The 16,579-nt window shown below is 35.7% G+C and overlaps 1 protein-coding gene across 8 annotated transcripts; it reads right to left on the bottom strand.

The window, feature by feature from the left end:
• Positions 1 to 485: 485 nt before the first annotated feature.
• LOC122061996 (putative disease resistance RPP13-like protein 1) lies at positions 486 to 6,736 on the bottom strand. 8 transcript variants are annotated; one of them, XM_042625610.1, is made up of 9 exons: positions 6,309 to 6,736; positions 2,456 to 6,170; positions 2,252 to 2,341; positions 2,007 to 2,165; positions 1,784 to 1,867; positions 1,262 to 1,379; positions 1,052 to 1,180; positions 818 to 957; positions 486 to 637 (listed from the first exon to the last, which is right to left on the bottom strand). In XM_042625610.1, the coding sequence occupies exons 1-2, from the start codon at positions 6,630 to 6,632 to the stop codon at positions 2,463 to 2,465; spliced, it is 4,032 nt and encodes a 1,343-aa protein (XP_042481544.1). In that variant the 5' UTR covers positions 6,633 to 6,736; the 3' UTR covers positions 486 to 637; positions 818 to 957; positions 1,052 to 1,180; positions 1,262 to 1,379; positions 1,784 to 1,867; positions 2,007 to 2,165; positions 2,252 to 2,341; positions 2,456 to 2,462. The 8 variants fall into 8 exon arrangements, with proteins under 8 accessions (XP_042481544.1, XP_042481543.1, XP_042481549.1 ...); XM_042625609.1 differs by having other exon boundaries at positions 818 to 949; XM_042625615.1 differs by having other exon boundaries at positions 818 to 926.
• Between the last annotated feature and the right edge of the window lie 9,843 nt (positions 6,737 to 16,579).

Below are 16,579 nucleotides of genomic sequence, written 5' to 3'. Positions count from 1 at the left end.
TTTTATTGATTTAAAATTGTGAACCTAGCAAGTTGGGGCTTGTCTAGGGTGTGGGGTTGTTGCCCTTGTCTGAGTTGCATCTCAGATTGAAGTAGGGATAAGTTCCTGGACCGTTGTAGCGGTTAAAAAGTTGAGTATTGGGGAAATACGAAACCCTATATGGGTATTCCTCTGTGGAGTATGCACTTTAGCTGATCCACCGACGGCCATGGATCGACTTTTTTGGAAGGCACCCAGAAAATTTTGGTGTACATATTACCATAATATAGAATTGACTTCAATTGGTCTGAAAATTATCCCAAGAATATTCACAGGGGAGGTAGAGTCTATTAAATTCTTCTGTCTCTGCATGTTATAAGTGTACTGAGAACATGTCTTAGTTGCGTATTCTAAATCATAATCTTCCCCTAGTATGAGAGGGATTGTCTGATTGAGATCATTTTTTTATCTTCTTAGATTGACATTCGCATACAAGTAACAAGAAAGAACAAAAGCTTTTTGGCATTCAAAATTATAGAAAGTTAAACAAGAAGAAGAAGATAGAGTAAAATACTGAAAGGGTACCCCACTAGTAGTAGATACATACTTCACAGCCAGTAAAAGTTGTCAAGGCTGAAGTCGATGCTTAGGTTAACCGCTGCAAAACCCAAACCAAATGCCACAATAAGTTAGAATCAAAATTTAGGTACCATTTCCCCCAGCCAAGCTTGGCTATGGAATACGGACAAGCTTTTATTTTCGTTTCTCCCACTAAAATTTCGGGTAAAAAATCAGAAATAAATGTCAAGTGTAAGCAGAGGGGGAGGATGTGGTCTACCTCTGACATCCACTAGACGCTGCCATGCCTGCATGGTTGATGAGTATTTTCGAAGACAAGCATTCCATCCATAAAAAATCCCATAATAATAATGATCTGCCCTGTATGTCTGTAGTGTCATTGAATCATGCTCTTCATATCTCGTCATCCCCCAAAGAAGAGAAATTAAATTAATAAACATGGCATAACATAAAGTAACAACAGAAATCATACAATTCTGTAGAAGAAAATTACCTCACTTAAAGTGGTTGGGCCTTATTGAATTTGGCTATCTATTGTTACTTCAAGGATTTGAGAAACCTTGGATCACACTTCCCCTTCCTTCTCTTGGCATCATTTTTCTAGCATTGGACAATTCTGGATCTTCAAATATTTAAGAGAGGTTAGGTCAGAGAGTCCGTTATGTAGGGATTCAAGAAGTGGGCATTCATTGGTGCAAAATACCTAAGGTTGGTGGGAAACATGGTCTTCGGAATGGACATGGGAGCAGGATATCCGCCAATGGTGAGAGATCGAGGACTCGTGAAATTACAGTTTCCCATTTTCCAAAGAGTGGACTTTTCTGCAATTAAGAAGAGATGCACAAGTAACCACAAGGGGTGTGTGGAGGGGGTGTGAAACAGATGAGAATTTTATGATATGCGAACAAAGAGAGAGATTCCAAGACTTCGCCACTTTGGTTTAAGTATTGGTTCCTCTCCATGAATTGGGCTGGCACTACTGAAGATTCTAAGGTTTGAGAGTACCTCTGGACCAGCTTGGTGGTTTTTCATCAGATATTCAAATCTTGGTCCTCATGCATAGTAAGCATTTTAGAAAAGAAAGACAGATACCCAAATGTAAAAATGCATTTATATTTTTTCTGTAATAATAGTAGCAGCCAGATGGGCAACTTTAAGCTCAGTCAGCTAAGTTTGATTTATCTGGATTCTGTAAAGTTTCTACTAACAAAAAAATAAAACTCACTTTTTGATCTTCGAGGTTGAATTCCCCCGCAGTGTCCAAAAGCCTGCTTGACTTCCTCTGCATTTGGACAGTGGCTCCAGTATCCTACAAGGCAATAGATTGCCCACTTAACCACACCAAACATCAATAACAAATTACAAGGAAAATAAATTTTCCAATGTCCAGAGATTTAGCATCCAATTTTCCCTAAGTTTTAGGACCTCTCTCCATATGTGTCACCTACCTGTGCTGAAAGAGCAGAGCTTCCCTTTGAAAGCTCCAACACAAAATCCTATTCATTCGTGACTTTTCTATCTTCATCTAGTAGTTCAAAGGACCCCTCCTTCTCCGCATGTACCACTTTCAAAAGAATTCCCACAAGTTCTAAAGGCTCTTCCTTGACCTACATATTACATAGAGAACAAAAATGGTTGGTTATGGTCCAATTTAGCTCAAAATGTAAAACTGAAGAACAGAGAGGAAACATGCCTCACATACTATTAGCATCAATCAAGGATCCACCAAAGTAAACATTTTGTTTTGTGGTCTTTGGTTCCTCAGAACCTGAAAAACCCTCACCTATCGATCAATGAGAAGACGGCATTAAACACAGATATAATAAATTTCTATTTTATTTTATGGTCTTTAGATCGCACATCTAAGCAGTTGAACCGGAAAAAATGGAGATCTTACCTGAAGCTTAGGCGTTGCGGCCGAGAGTGTTCGCGGAAACCCATGTCAAGACCCTTTCTTCATCTATCAATATACGAAAGATTTTGAATTGGGAAAGCTTGGACCACTCTTCTCCTTCCTTATCTCGGCACCGTTGTGCTAGTATTGGACAATTGTGGATCCGCAGTCTTTCAAGAGAAGTAACGTCAGAGAGTCCGTTGTGTACGGATTCAAGAATTGGGCAGTCCATAATGGCCAAATCCCTAAGATTGGTGGGAAACATGCTTTTTGGAATGGAAACAAGATCAGGACATCCACCAATAGTGAGAGATCGAAGAGTGGTGAGATTATGAAACAAACAGTAGAGGAGGGGTTCTTGATTCGTGCAATCCATGAGAGAAGAGCATTCCACGATCCTCAGGCCACGAAGTTCTGTGAGTTTGTGCAGCTCCTTGGGCGAAAACTTCAGTTTCCCACATTTTTGAATCGATAGGTACAAAAGCGAGGTGGGTAACCCCATATCTGGAAAGAACTCAAGGGCAGGGCATTCTTCGATTTCTACATAGTAAAGGGACGTGAGTTTGAGCAGTCCATCAGATACTCCCATGGCCAAGGACTCTAGGTTCTTGCAATCTCGGATCCTCAATTCTCGAAGTGCAGTGAATAACCTTATATCTGGGAAGGTCACAAGAGCAGGGGAACTTGTGATTTCAAGTTCATGGAGGGAAGTGAGTTTGTGCAGTCCATCCGGTAGGAAGTTTATGTTACAAAGTGCTAGTGAATGGAGGGAAGTGAAATTGTGTAGTAATCCCGGCGTGGGCAAGGACTCTAAATTCTTGCAATCAATGATCTTTAATTTTTGAAGCGTAGTGGAAAACATTGTTTGTGGGAAGGTCACAAGAGCAGGGCAATTTGTGATTTCAAGTCCTTGGAGACAAGAGAATGAATTATTTACACAAGGGGCTGATGATGATGGGCGGTCAGATTCAGGCAATGTTGTTATGAGGTCACATTTTGACAGATACAAACTCTCAATGGATGATGGAAGACTCGGAACCACCACTAATTTTGGACATCTAAAGATAGTGAGTCGTCGTAATGAAGGAAGAAACTGTGGTAGTTCACTTAGGTCATTACAATATCTTATTTCCAGTTCCACCAAGATAGGGAGGCGTTGAGAGAACATCTTTAGCTTGTGACAACCCCTTATACTCAGCTTGCGGAGGCAAGGGAATTGTCCTCCACCTTCTTCTTCTTCTTCAACCACTTCAATCCACTCTTCCCACTCCTCTATCCCTTCAATAAATAATGTTTCCAATGATCGAAATTGCTTATTAGTTGATGATGATGAACCATTCCCACATAATTCACTTCCCACAATTATTATAGCATTGCAGCCATAGATCACTAGGTGCTTGAGTAAGGGCAATGTTCCAAGATAAGGTAGGGACCTGCATTTGCGACAATTAATGAGACTCACGGTCTCTAAATTAGAGAATGAAGAATGCTCTATCCAGCTTGGGAATCTCGTACCACCATAGTTTTGAATCCATAATGCTTCAAGATTTGTAGGAGGCTGTAATTGCTCAAGTACATCTTCCTCTACTTTTTCATCTCTTCCCAAATCAGAAAAATTATCCTTGTCTTTATAAGCACTCCACCGCAATCGTAGCCCAAGAAGGTGTGTGTTATTCTTTAAATTGTTCACTATGGCTTTTGTCTCGTTCTCATAGCCAACATTTTCCAAATTTGAAATGTCCAGACTGCCATGAAGTTGTTGGGGCCACCTCAACTCGCTACCAATTTTTTTTGACCCCACAATGAATGTGCTCAATGTCTGAAGACTAGTAAAGTTATCCACTCTTAATGCCATTTCATAGGAATCCTCCTCTAATGACCATACAGGGAGAAAAAGATGACGAAGGTTTATGAGGTTATCCATCTCTTCAGGATACTCTCGAAGAAGTACACAACCAATTAAGATCAATGTTTGTAGATTGTAAAGACTTGCAATTGAATTCGGTAACTTTGTAACCATAGAATTTGAGAGATCAAGAAGCCTTAAATGTTTCAACTTGCCAATTGAATCTGGCAACTCAAATTTTCCATACTTTCTTAAACGTAGCACCCGCAGGAATTGGAATTGCATGGTGGGTAAAAATTGGTTAGGGGAACCAACATAATGTACTTTCAGTTCTAGAAGAGTGCGTAAATTCATGGCCTCAAGTTCTGTTGCTTCAACATTACAATATTCCACAAGGTAGGACAAATGACGGGTTGTTGTTGTAACAACTTCGGATGTCTTATCATACTCTTCACTCCTACAATATATTCCATCGGAAACAAATTCTGCCAAGTCATGGATCAGATCATGCATCACAAATTCTGATCCTGTGTTACTGGATGTCTCAAAAAATGACCTTATGTGAAATGCTTTTGATAACTCATGGAACTCCTTATCAATAACATAAATTGAATTTGATAGAATATGGGATGTTATATTGTAAGGAGGACGATAAGATAACTCAAGGAAGGACCTCATAAATAGTTCATCGAAATACGCAGCCCCTATATCTTCCACCCGTTTCTTTCCTTTTGGTATTGGCTGAACAATACCTTCCGCCATCCACAAAATGACTAATTCGATCTTGTTAAATACGTAATCCTTGGGAAACAAAGCACAATATGTAAAGCATCTCTTCAGAATCGGTGAAAGATGATGATAGCTCAACATGAGTGAAGGAAGGATTTTATTCTCTTTTAAATCCCATATTTCATTCTCCAGAATATCTTTCCATTCACTGTTTTCCTTTTTATCTTTCAAGAGGCTGGCAAGTGTCTTTATAGCCAAAGGTAAACTCTTACATTTTTTCACAATTTCTTCTCCAAATACTGTCATCTTTTGATTTGCTTCGGTTGAATCTCCTTCTTTAAAAGCGTGCCTTCTGATCAGTTCAAAACAAGCCTCGTTTGACAAACCTTTTAGATGATGATCATTCTCTGTAGTGCGCACCATTGATGCAATGCCTTTGTTCCGAGTTGTGATCAATATCTTGCTTCCTAGTTTACCGAATGCAAAAGGAGTCTTTAAGGCATCCCATTTCTCATAGTCCTCGTTCCACATATCATCCAAAACCAATAAGAATCTTTTATTGCTCAAAACTTCTTTAAGTTTCACCTGTAACACATCCAATGAATCAGAAGGAGGTGATGATGACTTAGTGGCTGAGTCGTGAATTTCTTTAGTTAATCTCATGACATCAAAATCTTCTGATATGCAGACCCAAGCTTTGAGCTGAAAATACTTGTCAACTTTCTCATCGTTGTAAACAAGTTGAGCAAGGGTGGTCTTGCCAAGTCCACCCATGCCCACGATGGGCAGCACTGAGAAACTATTATCATAGTCATTGGGGCTTGGAGTTTTGTCAGATAACAACCATTTAACAATCTCCCACTTATCTTCGTCTCTGCCAAAAACATTAGTACTATTCACCAAAGAACTTGTCTGTGGCCTTTCACTGGATGACCTTGAGGACCCAGATCCGATGCTCGAGTTCATTAATCCTAGAGCAGCACCTTCTTGTTCTACACTTTTTAACTTCTCGTGTATATCCCTCACTTTTGATCCAAACCTTTTAATTCCCTGCAGCTCTTCGGCCATGTTAAAAACCTTAGGCTGATCAATGCCTTCTGAAGTTTCATTGATGTCCTTATCCGCAGATTCTGTACCATCAGACTTGAAAAAAAAAAAAAAAAAAAAAGGAAATAATGCTACTTTCACTTGGAGCTTGGAGCGAGAGGAACAGGGGGGTTTCAACCATAAAAACAACCCAAAAATAAAAGAAGATCGAAAGATGGAATGTTGGGTACGTACCTGTTGTTGGGTTTGGTGATGAGAGTTAGATTCCAATTTAAGGCGTAGAATTTCAGTGGCATAGTCATCGAGGATGTCTTCGGCATCATAGAATAATTGTTTGAGGTGATTGAGCCAAAGTTTGACAGCATCATTAGTGAACTGCTTCACTTCAGCTTCATCAGATACGTAATGAATCCTTGCTGACGTCCGCTTCAGTGACTCCACTTCCTCCAAGTTTATCTTCCATCGGCGAATGAAGTCCCGTAACTCCGGAGAGGAAAACCTATCCAACGCCCCCTGAAGGAAGGATGGCCCTCTAAAACGCTGTTCCACACCTGACATCTTCTTCTTCTTCCACAGAGAGAGAGAGAGAGTCTTCTTCTTTCAAAGAAACAAAAAGATGTAAAGCAAGGAGAGTTTAACAACCGAACCAGAAATTTGACACACACAGAGAGAGAGAGAGAGAGAGAGAGAGAGAGAGAGAGAGAGAGAAGGAAGAAGAATAAAAAGTAAATCGGATTTCCCTTATAAGTGATGTAAGGCGAAGCCCTTCACATGACAAAAGGAGTGTGTGAACTGGTATGTATATGAGAAAGAGAAGTTTTCTTTCATGAGGAGACACTAGTATGGGATCCACACGTTTTTCTCTGTTTTAGTTTTTTTACTCTTTCTTCTCTGCCTCTACATTGGCTTCATTAAAGACTTTAATTTCCATGTTAGTTCCCTTTGTCTTCTTTTCACACTTCTTGGTGTGATTCCCACACTTTTTATACTTCGTATCTTTACGTGAAGTTCCGTTTTATATGGCTCTCATCATACACTCGACCACAACTACCGCTGTGGGGTCCCTCATATGGTTGAATCCAAAAAAAAAAAAACTTATATCTATTTGGTAAGATTTTATTTTTTGGCAAAAGAAATAGATTTACATGCAACGAAAGTGCAAAACAAAGTTCAATTTGGTAGGATTGCATTAGACTTATGTGGTGGGGTTGTTGTCCATTTTTTCACACTTATCATCCTTACTTTTATATAATTCATACTATTTTTTTTTTTCATGTTTTTATGTTATTTTGCAAAATTTTATATTGATGTAAAGTCATCTTATTTTCCTAGAAGGGGGGAGGTATTTACAAGTTGGAATAGACCCTAAAAACTTTTTTTTTCTAAAGTAACTAGAAAATTTGAATATTGAATCCTAGATAACTCATCCCAACCCAACAGGCTTTTTGCTAGCGAAGTTTTGATGGTCCCACAATTGTGGTAATAAAATCCAAAAGATTTTGCTTCTATTTCTAGCAAATGTAGGTGAAAATGTGAATTGAGATGAAACATTACTTATAGTTACTTACCACAAAAAAAAATCTCAATGGTTTTTCCCTAGTTCCAAATCAATTTTGCATTAGGAAGTAAAAAATTCCCCTTTGAAGACATTTGAGTTGAGAATAATGCTACTATGAATTTTTTAGCTATGGTTTTAAAATAGTCTCATAAATCAACTTTTACAATAGTACATTTCCATCTCCATTACTTCGATTCCCACCATATGTTTTTCCACACCTTAAGGCTTAGTAGATATGACTCCTTTCATTATGTTTTATATCTGTCTTAGTTACCTCTTTTTCAAATAATATGATTTATGTGGCCTATGATCCTTTTATCTTCAGTTTATGTCTGTTCCCAAGTACCTCTTTTAATCATGACATTTTTTTTTAATAGCCCACGACTTAGGTGTGAGGCTCCTTTGTGGTGCGCCATGATGCATGGAGCACATCCAACGGTTGGGAGTCCCTTGGTATGCATGCCCAAGTGCTCTCAGAAGTCAGATGTGCACTGCACATAGTGCCGCACCATAGAGGAATCAGATCCAAACTTAGTAAATAAAAAACCTATAACAATGGAAATTGATTCAAAAATATTATTTTAGAAATGTTTTGAAACTGTGTCTAATGGATAAGCCATTAAAAATTTTTATTCTAATTTCTAAAGAAATTTTTATAAACTATCTTTTAGTATAAATTCACAGTAATCACCAATCTAAGATTTCCAATAACCAAGCATTACAAATATATATACTGTTAAGTTTGTATCGAATTCTTGACCCGTTTTGAAGATTAACCCGCTTCGACATATTTTTGTGGCGACCTGAATGGAAAGTTTTCTAAGATCTGTGATGGTTCGATCAGATCGATCGAGACCCGATAGGTCGACCCGCGACTTGGAGTATATAATGTACTGTTGTCTTATTGAGAAAGTCATTGTATTTTGGGGGGGCTTCAAGATAGGGTTTCAAAGCGAGTTTTCTTACCGCTGCTTAGGGTAATCTCTCTTCTGCATAATGAAACATCTTCTTCTTCGCCCGAGGATGTAGCACACAACACTGGTGTGTAAACCTTGTTAAATTTCTATGTTGTGCGGATCTTTTATCTATTTATTTTTGTATTTCTTGGTGTTTGATCTAACATATACAATTATTCCATAAATCCGCAAATTAGTGATATTTATAAAATAGAGAAAAAAAATCATCAAGCCGAATAATTTTTGCAAAGTTGATAGAAAACAAACAGAAAACAAAAATCATAGAGTAGTATTTTCAAAGACATCATCAGTACAATCTATACCAATTGCAATCAAGTTCCAATTCTTTCACCTCCCACAATTATCAGTCATCCTGAATGGTAAAAAGACAAAATGTAGAACAAGAACAAGTTGTGGCAGACAATCGTAATTACGAACATTAGGATAGCCTAGTAGTGACAGTTTTAGCTTGAAAAACTAGCACCTGAGGGAGGAAATTCTGGGATCAAACTCTGTTATACGCATAGAGTATGTGGATATGTATAGGAGTAGGATAGAAAAGAAAAATCATAATTTGTGAAGCATAAGTGACGACAGCATGATGATTCTTTTCTTTTATTATTTTTTTTTATTATTAAAATTTAAGCACGGCGAGTTAAGTTGTGCATTAATTTAAAAAATCGTGCATAGGGAACACGTCTTTAGAATAGAATGTGTCCATTGTGTATATGCGAGGGGGAAAAATTTGACAAAGAGAAATTTTCTTCCTTATAAGAGAGACACTGGGATCCACATCTTTTTTTTTTTTTAGTCTTTTATTCTTTGTTCTCTGCATCTCCATTTGCACATTCAAAGACTTCAATTTCCTTCTCTTCTTTTCACAATTATTGTCCCTTTTTTCACACTTTATTGGCCTTCTACGTATGCAGTGGTTCCCACACTCATACGCATTATTGGAAAAAAAATTAGTCAAAACCTAGTTTCCAGCTAATCCCTGATAGTAACTAAGGAAATAAAATCTTTGGAGTAGTTGGAAAATTCAGCAGCCAAGTAAGTTCCGTGTTATTGCTGTCACTGCTACAATTCTCGACTTTTCTGAGTTATAGACCTTTTCTTTTTTATTTTTTTAATGCCTCCCCTTCTCATGTCTCTGCAAGTTGGGGGATTTTTTTTCTTTTGATAAATTGCACATCACAATATACAATTAATTACAACTAGTAGGTGGAAATAAAGAAATCAATCTCTAAGGATGAGGAGGGGTGGTTACATAGGGGATAGGTGAGGATGAGGGTCAGTGTCATTATTATAAAACTTAGATTGGATTAGTATTGACCTTGATCGATCCTTATCCTAACCAATCTGATCTTGATATAAAGTTAAAGTTCAAAGGTAAAAATATAATAAAAATTGATTTTTATTGAAAAATAGGGATAAATATGTTTGATCCAAATCAATCTGAATTGATATCGAAAGGAGAGAGGGTGAAGATGAAAAAAAAATATATATATATATATATATATTATTTAATAAAGAAACAAAATTAAGGACAAAGATTATAAAATCCATTAACAAGTGAAAATGAGGAGTAATTTCAACATTTTAAAACAGTCGGGGAGAGAGAAAAGGTAAGAGCACACTTCTTGGAATTCAAAGGTGAAACATCTTTTTTTTTTTTTGGTAGAAAAGTTGAAACTTCAAATAAAAGAATTTTATAAGTAATTGATGGATGTCTCCCTTTTCGTCGAAGTTGTTGCAGAAAAATATATTAATTTAAGACTTTTCTAGTTAATTGATTGATTTGATTAAAAATTTTTGGTGTTTTCCACCTTTACTTTATCTCATAGGTTAATTTTTTCAATAATTCATGGTTAGATTCGAAAGTTAGATAAGAGAGATCAGTTAGACTACTGAGGAAGTTTATATATAAATGTCGGTTAATTATTAATTTCTGTCCTTCGAGGACTGCACAAACAATTTCATCAATCTAAAATATTAACTAACCCACATGGTAGAATGATGTATACATTCCAACTGTTGGATGAATAGTGGATGGTCTTGATAAGCCATTTGTTAAATTTCATAATTAAATATATTTATTCCAAAAAACAGAACACATGTGTATCCATGTATGTCTATGTGCATCTACTGTATTCCAATTATTACTGTGAACTCTTACATACTTGGATTTTCAAATCCCCATTTTATCAATTAGTAAACTTGATTTGGATAAAATAACATGTGAGCAAAGGACCAAGGGGTCTACATGTCTATCAAAATTAACCTTTATTGACCAAGTGTCGAAATTTAAATCTACCAGATAAGATTATCTAATGAGTTGACAAGCTATGCTTTGATATTTTATTTTTCTTGATGTTATTTGCAAGGTAAAATTAATATTGACACATTGGTCCATGATACGATAGACACTATGGAAGAAACCCATGCAATCTCCTGAATGTTGGATTCTTAACCTCCATAAGTTACAATATTTGTCTCGTAATAGGTTAGGTTAAGCTGAAATGTTGTGAACATGAAAACAACCAAATCGCTTACATGTCAAGAAATCAATGATAATGCATATGAGGTAAAAATACCAATTAAAACATAGTTACATGTGGATAATGGAATTTTTCTGCTCTCTTTTGGACCAAATGGAAAGCTAACCATGGATTTATTTTCGTAATAATGGTGAGTGGAGCCCACACGGCTTCTATCTCCTGAAGTCCCTCTTCTCTCCCTTTTAACTCCACTTTCTTCTTTGAAAAACTTCTGAAAATATTTTGCTTGACCGCCGACATATAAAACAAGGGATTGGGTTCCCCACCATGTCATTAAATAGGAATCCACAAACCACATCAATGATAATGTGAAGAATAGTATAATCCACGCAAGTTCTACAAAAATCAGAATGAGAGATAGGAAGTCTGTTTAGACATTAAATCTCATGGTTGCAATTTCAAATAATCATAGCCGTAAATACATATATAGATATTATTTAAAACAAATACTACTTGTTGGCTACTACGATTTTTAACTGTGGTTTTATTTACAAAGTATTGAATGCCATATTAATAAGTAAGTTTTATATTACAGTGAATTTTAACTATGGTTATATACTTATATGTTAAGTTTGTCTCGAATTCTTGATCCGTTTTGAAGATTGACCCGATCCGACATATTATGGTGGCTACTCGAATGGGAATTTTTTCTGAGATCTGTGATGGAAGCAGAGGGCTATTTGGCGTATATATATATAATGTATTGTTGCTTGTTGAGAGTCATTGTATTCTAGGGTTTTCACGAAGCTAGGGTTTCAGGGCGAGTTCTTCCTCGCCGCTGCTAGGGTGTAATCCTTCTTCTGCATAGTGAATCATCTTCTTCTTCGCCCGAGGACGTAGCACACCACCCTGGTGTGTGAACCTCGTTAAATCTCTGTGTCGTACGGATCTATTGTCTCTCTTTATTCGTGTTTCTTGGTGTTTGATCTAACATTATATTTTCGTAGTAACAAAGTTTCCTATTGCTATGATTTTTAACTACGATTTTATTTCTATAGTTACAAGTTTTTCTATTACTGCAGTTTTAAACACCGTAGTAATAAGTATCTCATTTTACTGTCTTTTTGTATTGTAGTTTTGTTTCCGTCGTAACAAAGATTTTTTTTATACTGCGATCTTAACTACTGTAGCAATGAGTAGCTTATATTACTGTGTTTTTCTAACTACGGATTTATTTCCATAGTTATAAGATTTTCTGTTATTGCAATTTATTTCCGTAGTTATAAGGTTTCTATTATTACAATTTTAAATTCCACAACAACAAGTATCATATATTACTGTGATTTGTGATTACGATTTTGTTTTCACAGTTACAGTGTCCTCTTTTACAGATTTTCCTTTTGGGTTTTACGAGTGTCAGATTGATTTGTATCTCATGGGTTGGAATTTGGCAGGCTATGTCCCCCCTTTGTTTCTTCATTATTTGGTTTCTCTTATTTAATAAAATTTTAGAAGCTTCCCCAGGTCCCAGATAATATTCGGATTAAAAAAAAAAACAATAGGTATCTCATATTGCTACACAAAAAAATTGCAGTTATAAGACATTTATAGTTGTGGATGTTTAAACCACAGTAAAATATCCATAAATACAAGTGTATTTTGTTGTAGTTAACGAGAATGTCTCATACATGCTCTCTTCTTGTTTATTTTCTGTTTCCATTGGTCTTGGGTAGTGTTTATCAATCCGTGTCCAAGTTTAGTATTTTATTCCACGTAGAGTTATTCACAGGGGCACAATTTATAACGATTACATTGTAGAGATCTAATAACAACATAGAAATTGACTGTATCAAACGGTTGGTTGGTCTGGTTTCAATCGACTTAATTCATTTTTAATCCATGTACCAGGCCAACCAAAGAAAACAATTTATAGGTGTCATTCTGTATTGATCCATCATTTTTGTTATTGTCAGATTTTTCGTATCTACTAACGGTTTGTTATTGGTTTGGGTTCGATATAATTTCTACATGAAGAAAAGAAAATAATGTAAAAAAAAATATCGATTTCAGTTAATCTTAATGGTCGGTTTCGATTTGTACATGTTATTAAAACCCCATAACCAAACATGAACGGTAAAATATTCAGTTTGGTTTAATTATTTTGGTCAATTCTAGTCAATCCAACCTCTTTGGGCTGATTTTTGACATCCCTACTCAAAAATGCAACTAAATGAGAACTAAAGATATGACCCTCAAAAAGATCAAGGAACACAAAGAAACCTCTGATCCATTACCCTCTCCTTCCTAACTCATAAATGAATAATAATAGTCGCTAAGGTAATTTAAAAGTATGATGCTGGTTGATAAAGAAGAGGGAAAAAAAATTAGATAATGGATTCTTTTCTACTCCTTTGGGTTGCTTTACACAAATCTTATCTACAAAAGAAACTATGTGCAAATATTTTTCGTATTTTACCTATTTTTCTTTAGAAGATCATGCATACTAAAATTTCAAAGAAATACACAATATACTAATGCCACCCAAAAGCAGGCTAACAGAGCTACAACTAAAAAAAAGAGGACCTTAGAACCTCTATCCTAAGTTCGGCATTGCCATCAACAGGATAAGGAACCAAGATGCCTTTAACTAACACATACAGAAAAAATAACTTGGATGTAAATCGAAAATGAGGTTGATGCATAGCATCCATTTCTAAATCTATTGACATCAAAGCTGGCCAATTTATCACTGGATCTGAAGTTTTGAATCTTGTTGCAGACTTTGCCTATTTTCTTGCATTCCAAAATCGTCAGGCATTGAAGATTAGTGAGTTTTTGCAGGTCCTTGGGTGACAACTTTGTTGGGGATCATTTACTATATTAAACATATGAATAACTCTATAGTGTTTAGAATACAATAATCATCAACCAATTATAAAAGATTAATCATGGGTGTAGTCCCTAAACCAAGAACAATAAAGTATCTTATATTAAAATACATAACCATATAGATTTGCCATATCTATAATAATCAATGGGACAACCATGACATGAACCATAAATGGGAATAAAGAAGTACCTGTGTCCCATGAACATAGATCATGAACCTCTATCCCATGTGATTAAACATTACTCACATGAAGATGACAATGACGAACTACGCAAATGGAGTCCTTCTACTGAGATCTTCTGCAACCTCTTACTCTAGGGTTTCCTCTCTTTCTGTGCACTTACTTTTGTGAGAAAGTCGTGCTCCCAAAACCAATAAGGCATTAAAAGTAATGGCTGCAAGGACCATCAGTATTCTATTTACAATAGAATCCCTAAAACCCTATTCCACTCTCACAATGGAAAGAACTAGGAGTTTCCTAATCAGAGTGGGTATATTATTACTTGGGCCCAATGGATCAATTAGTATCAGTTAAGCCCAAATAAAAATCCTAACAATCTCCCACTTGGGCTATACTGATACTGATGTCTTTCCATTGACTCCTTGCCAAATAATCTCAAGATAGAACACCACTCAAACAAACTTTGATTCAATCAATAATCTCTACTGTTAAACAATAGTAGAAAATACACCTCAATATACGGCATATAACTATCTAATGTTACAAACAATAGAAAATTATCAATCCAAATTGTTTGAAAACATATATATAAGAAATTGATATCATACCTGTGATCACATGAAATATACATTTCCTTATAGGTCATTTCTTGATTTAAAGATCAACCTATCTTGAAAACCTCACAGGTAGAAAACTTTGATATTAATCAACACTTGGCAAACCGTCATTTTCTTGAATTAATATCTTACTTTGGCATACCGCCTATGGCTAACTGCCACTTCCATGCATTTATGTTAAATACCACCATAAATCATAAACTTTGACAAACCGTCTGTGGTTAATCACTACTACCATATATTTATGTTAAATACCACCATAAATCACAACATTTGGCAAACTGCCTGTGGTAAACCACCACTTCTTTGAACTTAAGCTAAATACAACCATACATCACAAATTCTGACAAAATATCATCAATTACCTTGACTTATCGTCAATTACTTTGGCTAAGCACTGCCAATAAACCTTAGCAGACAGTTTTAAACTTTGACTTTTACCGTCTTTAAACTTTGGTTGTCGCTACCATAATATATTTGGTTAAATAAGATCATAAAACTCCCACTAACCAAGCATATCAAAAATCTCAATAATACCAATGTCAGAAAACATGGCTCTTGAGTACTTAGTCGATAAACTTGGGTGACACCACCTTTGGGCAAATGTCATATTTACCTTGAAAAACGCACAATTGAACTGAATGTACCACATTGGTGGGTTTCACTCATTCCTATCATGTTTTCCACATTTGAGATTTATATATGTACAGAAGTGTATGTTTTAATGTGTTTCTTAATCAACTAGGGACAACACAAACAAATGAAGCATAAATGTACATAAATAATTTAGAACAAGATTTAAGACAAAATCATTTCAAAATTTGTCCAAAATCATTATAAACTTAATAGGGTAACAAAATCGTTCATATATCCCTTCAGTTGTGCTTTGATCAGCATCAACACCTGTTTGGGTTCCTTGAGAGCTAAAACCAGATCAAGTAACCCTAAAAATCTCAGGTATGAATCATACACACCAAATAATCAAGCTATAAAATTTTATATGTACATCTAGCAGATAAACTACACAATAAATGTACATCTAGTAGATAAAACATACAAGAGTCACAATCGTAACTACATTCCTATCCTTTGGGCTAAGAATGCACTGGTCCTCCTGTAAATTCAAATTTACTGTGAAAATATAATTACTTTTATCACATATGGGCTTAGAAACCTCTAAGTTATTGTCCTTTCCATACATGTATTTTCTTTAACTTGGGTGACATTACCTTTGGGCAAATGTCACCTACTTTGTTGCGCTTGGAAAAACTATGAAAGAATAGGATGTGTCACTTTGGTGGATTACATCCAATCTTTTCATAGCTTCCTAGAAATATACTGTGCAGCATAAAATGTGCGGAAGCTCACACCCAGTTTAATTCTAACATATTTGTCCATCATATGATGTTTCAAACAAACAGACAAGTACAAAATGACATGAATATAAATTTACTATATATTTCAGCCATAAATAATTCTTCAATATCATGATAATAATAAATCAATGCAAAACTCAAAATAGTTCTTTTGCATGAAAAACAATATAGTACACTAAATTTATTCTCCCACTAGCAACCTAGTATACTGACATTCTACTAGTAACATCCTCTCACTAGCAACCTAATATATAAAATTTTTCCTCCTACTGGTCGAGCCACATAAAATAGTTTAAGATCCATACTTCTATCATCCCACTTGGTTCGACCAGTCATAAATTAATCCATTTATTGGAGAACACAATTCGTTAAATGTGACATACATATAAACTTGTTCACATAAGCCTAAAAGCAAAAGAAAATCAAACA

This window comes from Macadamia integrifolia, chromosome 14 (assembly GCF_013358625.1).
Source record: "Macadamia integrifolia cultivar HAES 741 chromosome 14, SCU_Mint_v3, whole genome shotgun sequence".
Classification (NCBI taxonomy): Eukaryota; Viridiplantae; Streptophyta; class Magnoliopsida; order Proteales; family Proteaceae; genus Macadamia; species Macadamia integrifolia.
Note: the sequence above shows the minus strand (reverse complement) of the source record. Positions and strands in the feature narration are given on the sequence as shown.

Excerpts from the sequence above, each read along its gene's own strand:
- LOC122061996 (XM_042625608.1), bottom strand. The coding sequence starts at position 6,632 with ATGTCAGGTGTGGAACAGCGTTTTAGAGGGCCATCCTTCCTTCAGGGG. Across the intron at positions 6,171-6,308 it reads ATCACCAAACCCAACAACAG|TCTGATGGTACAGAATCTGC; the intron begins GTACGTACCCAA and ends TTTTTTTTCAAG.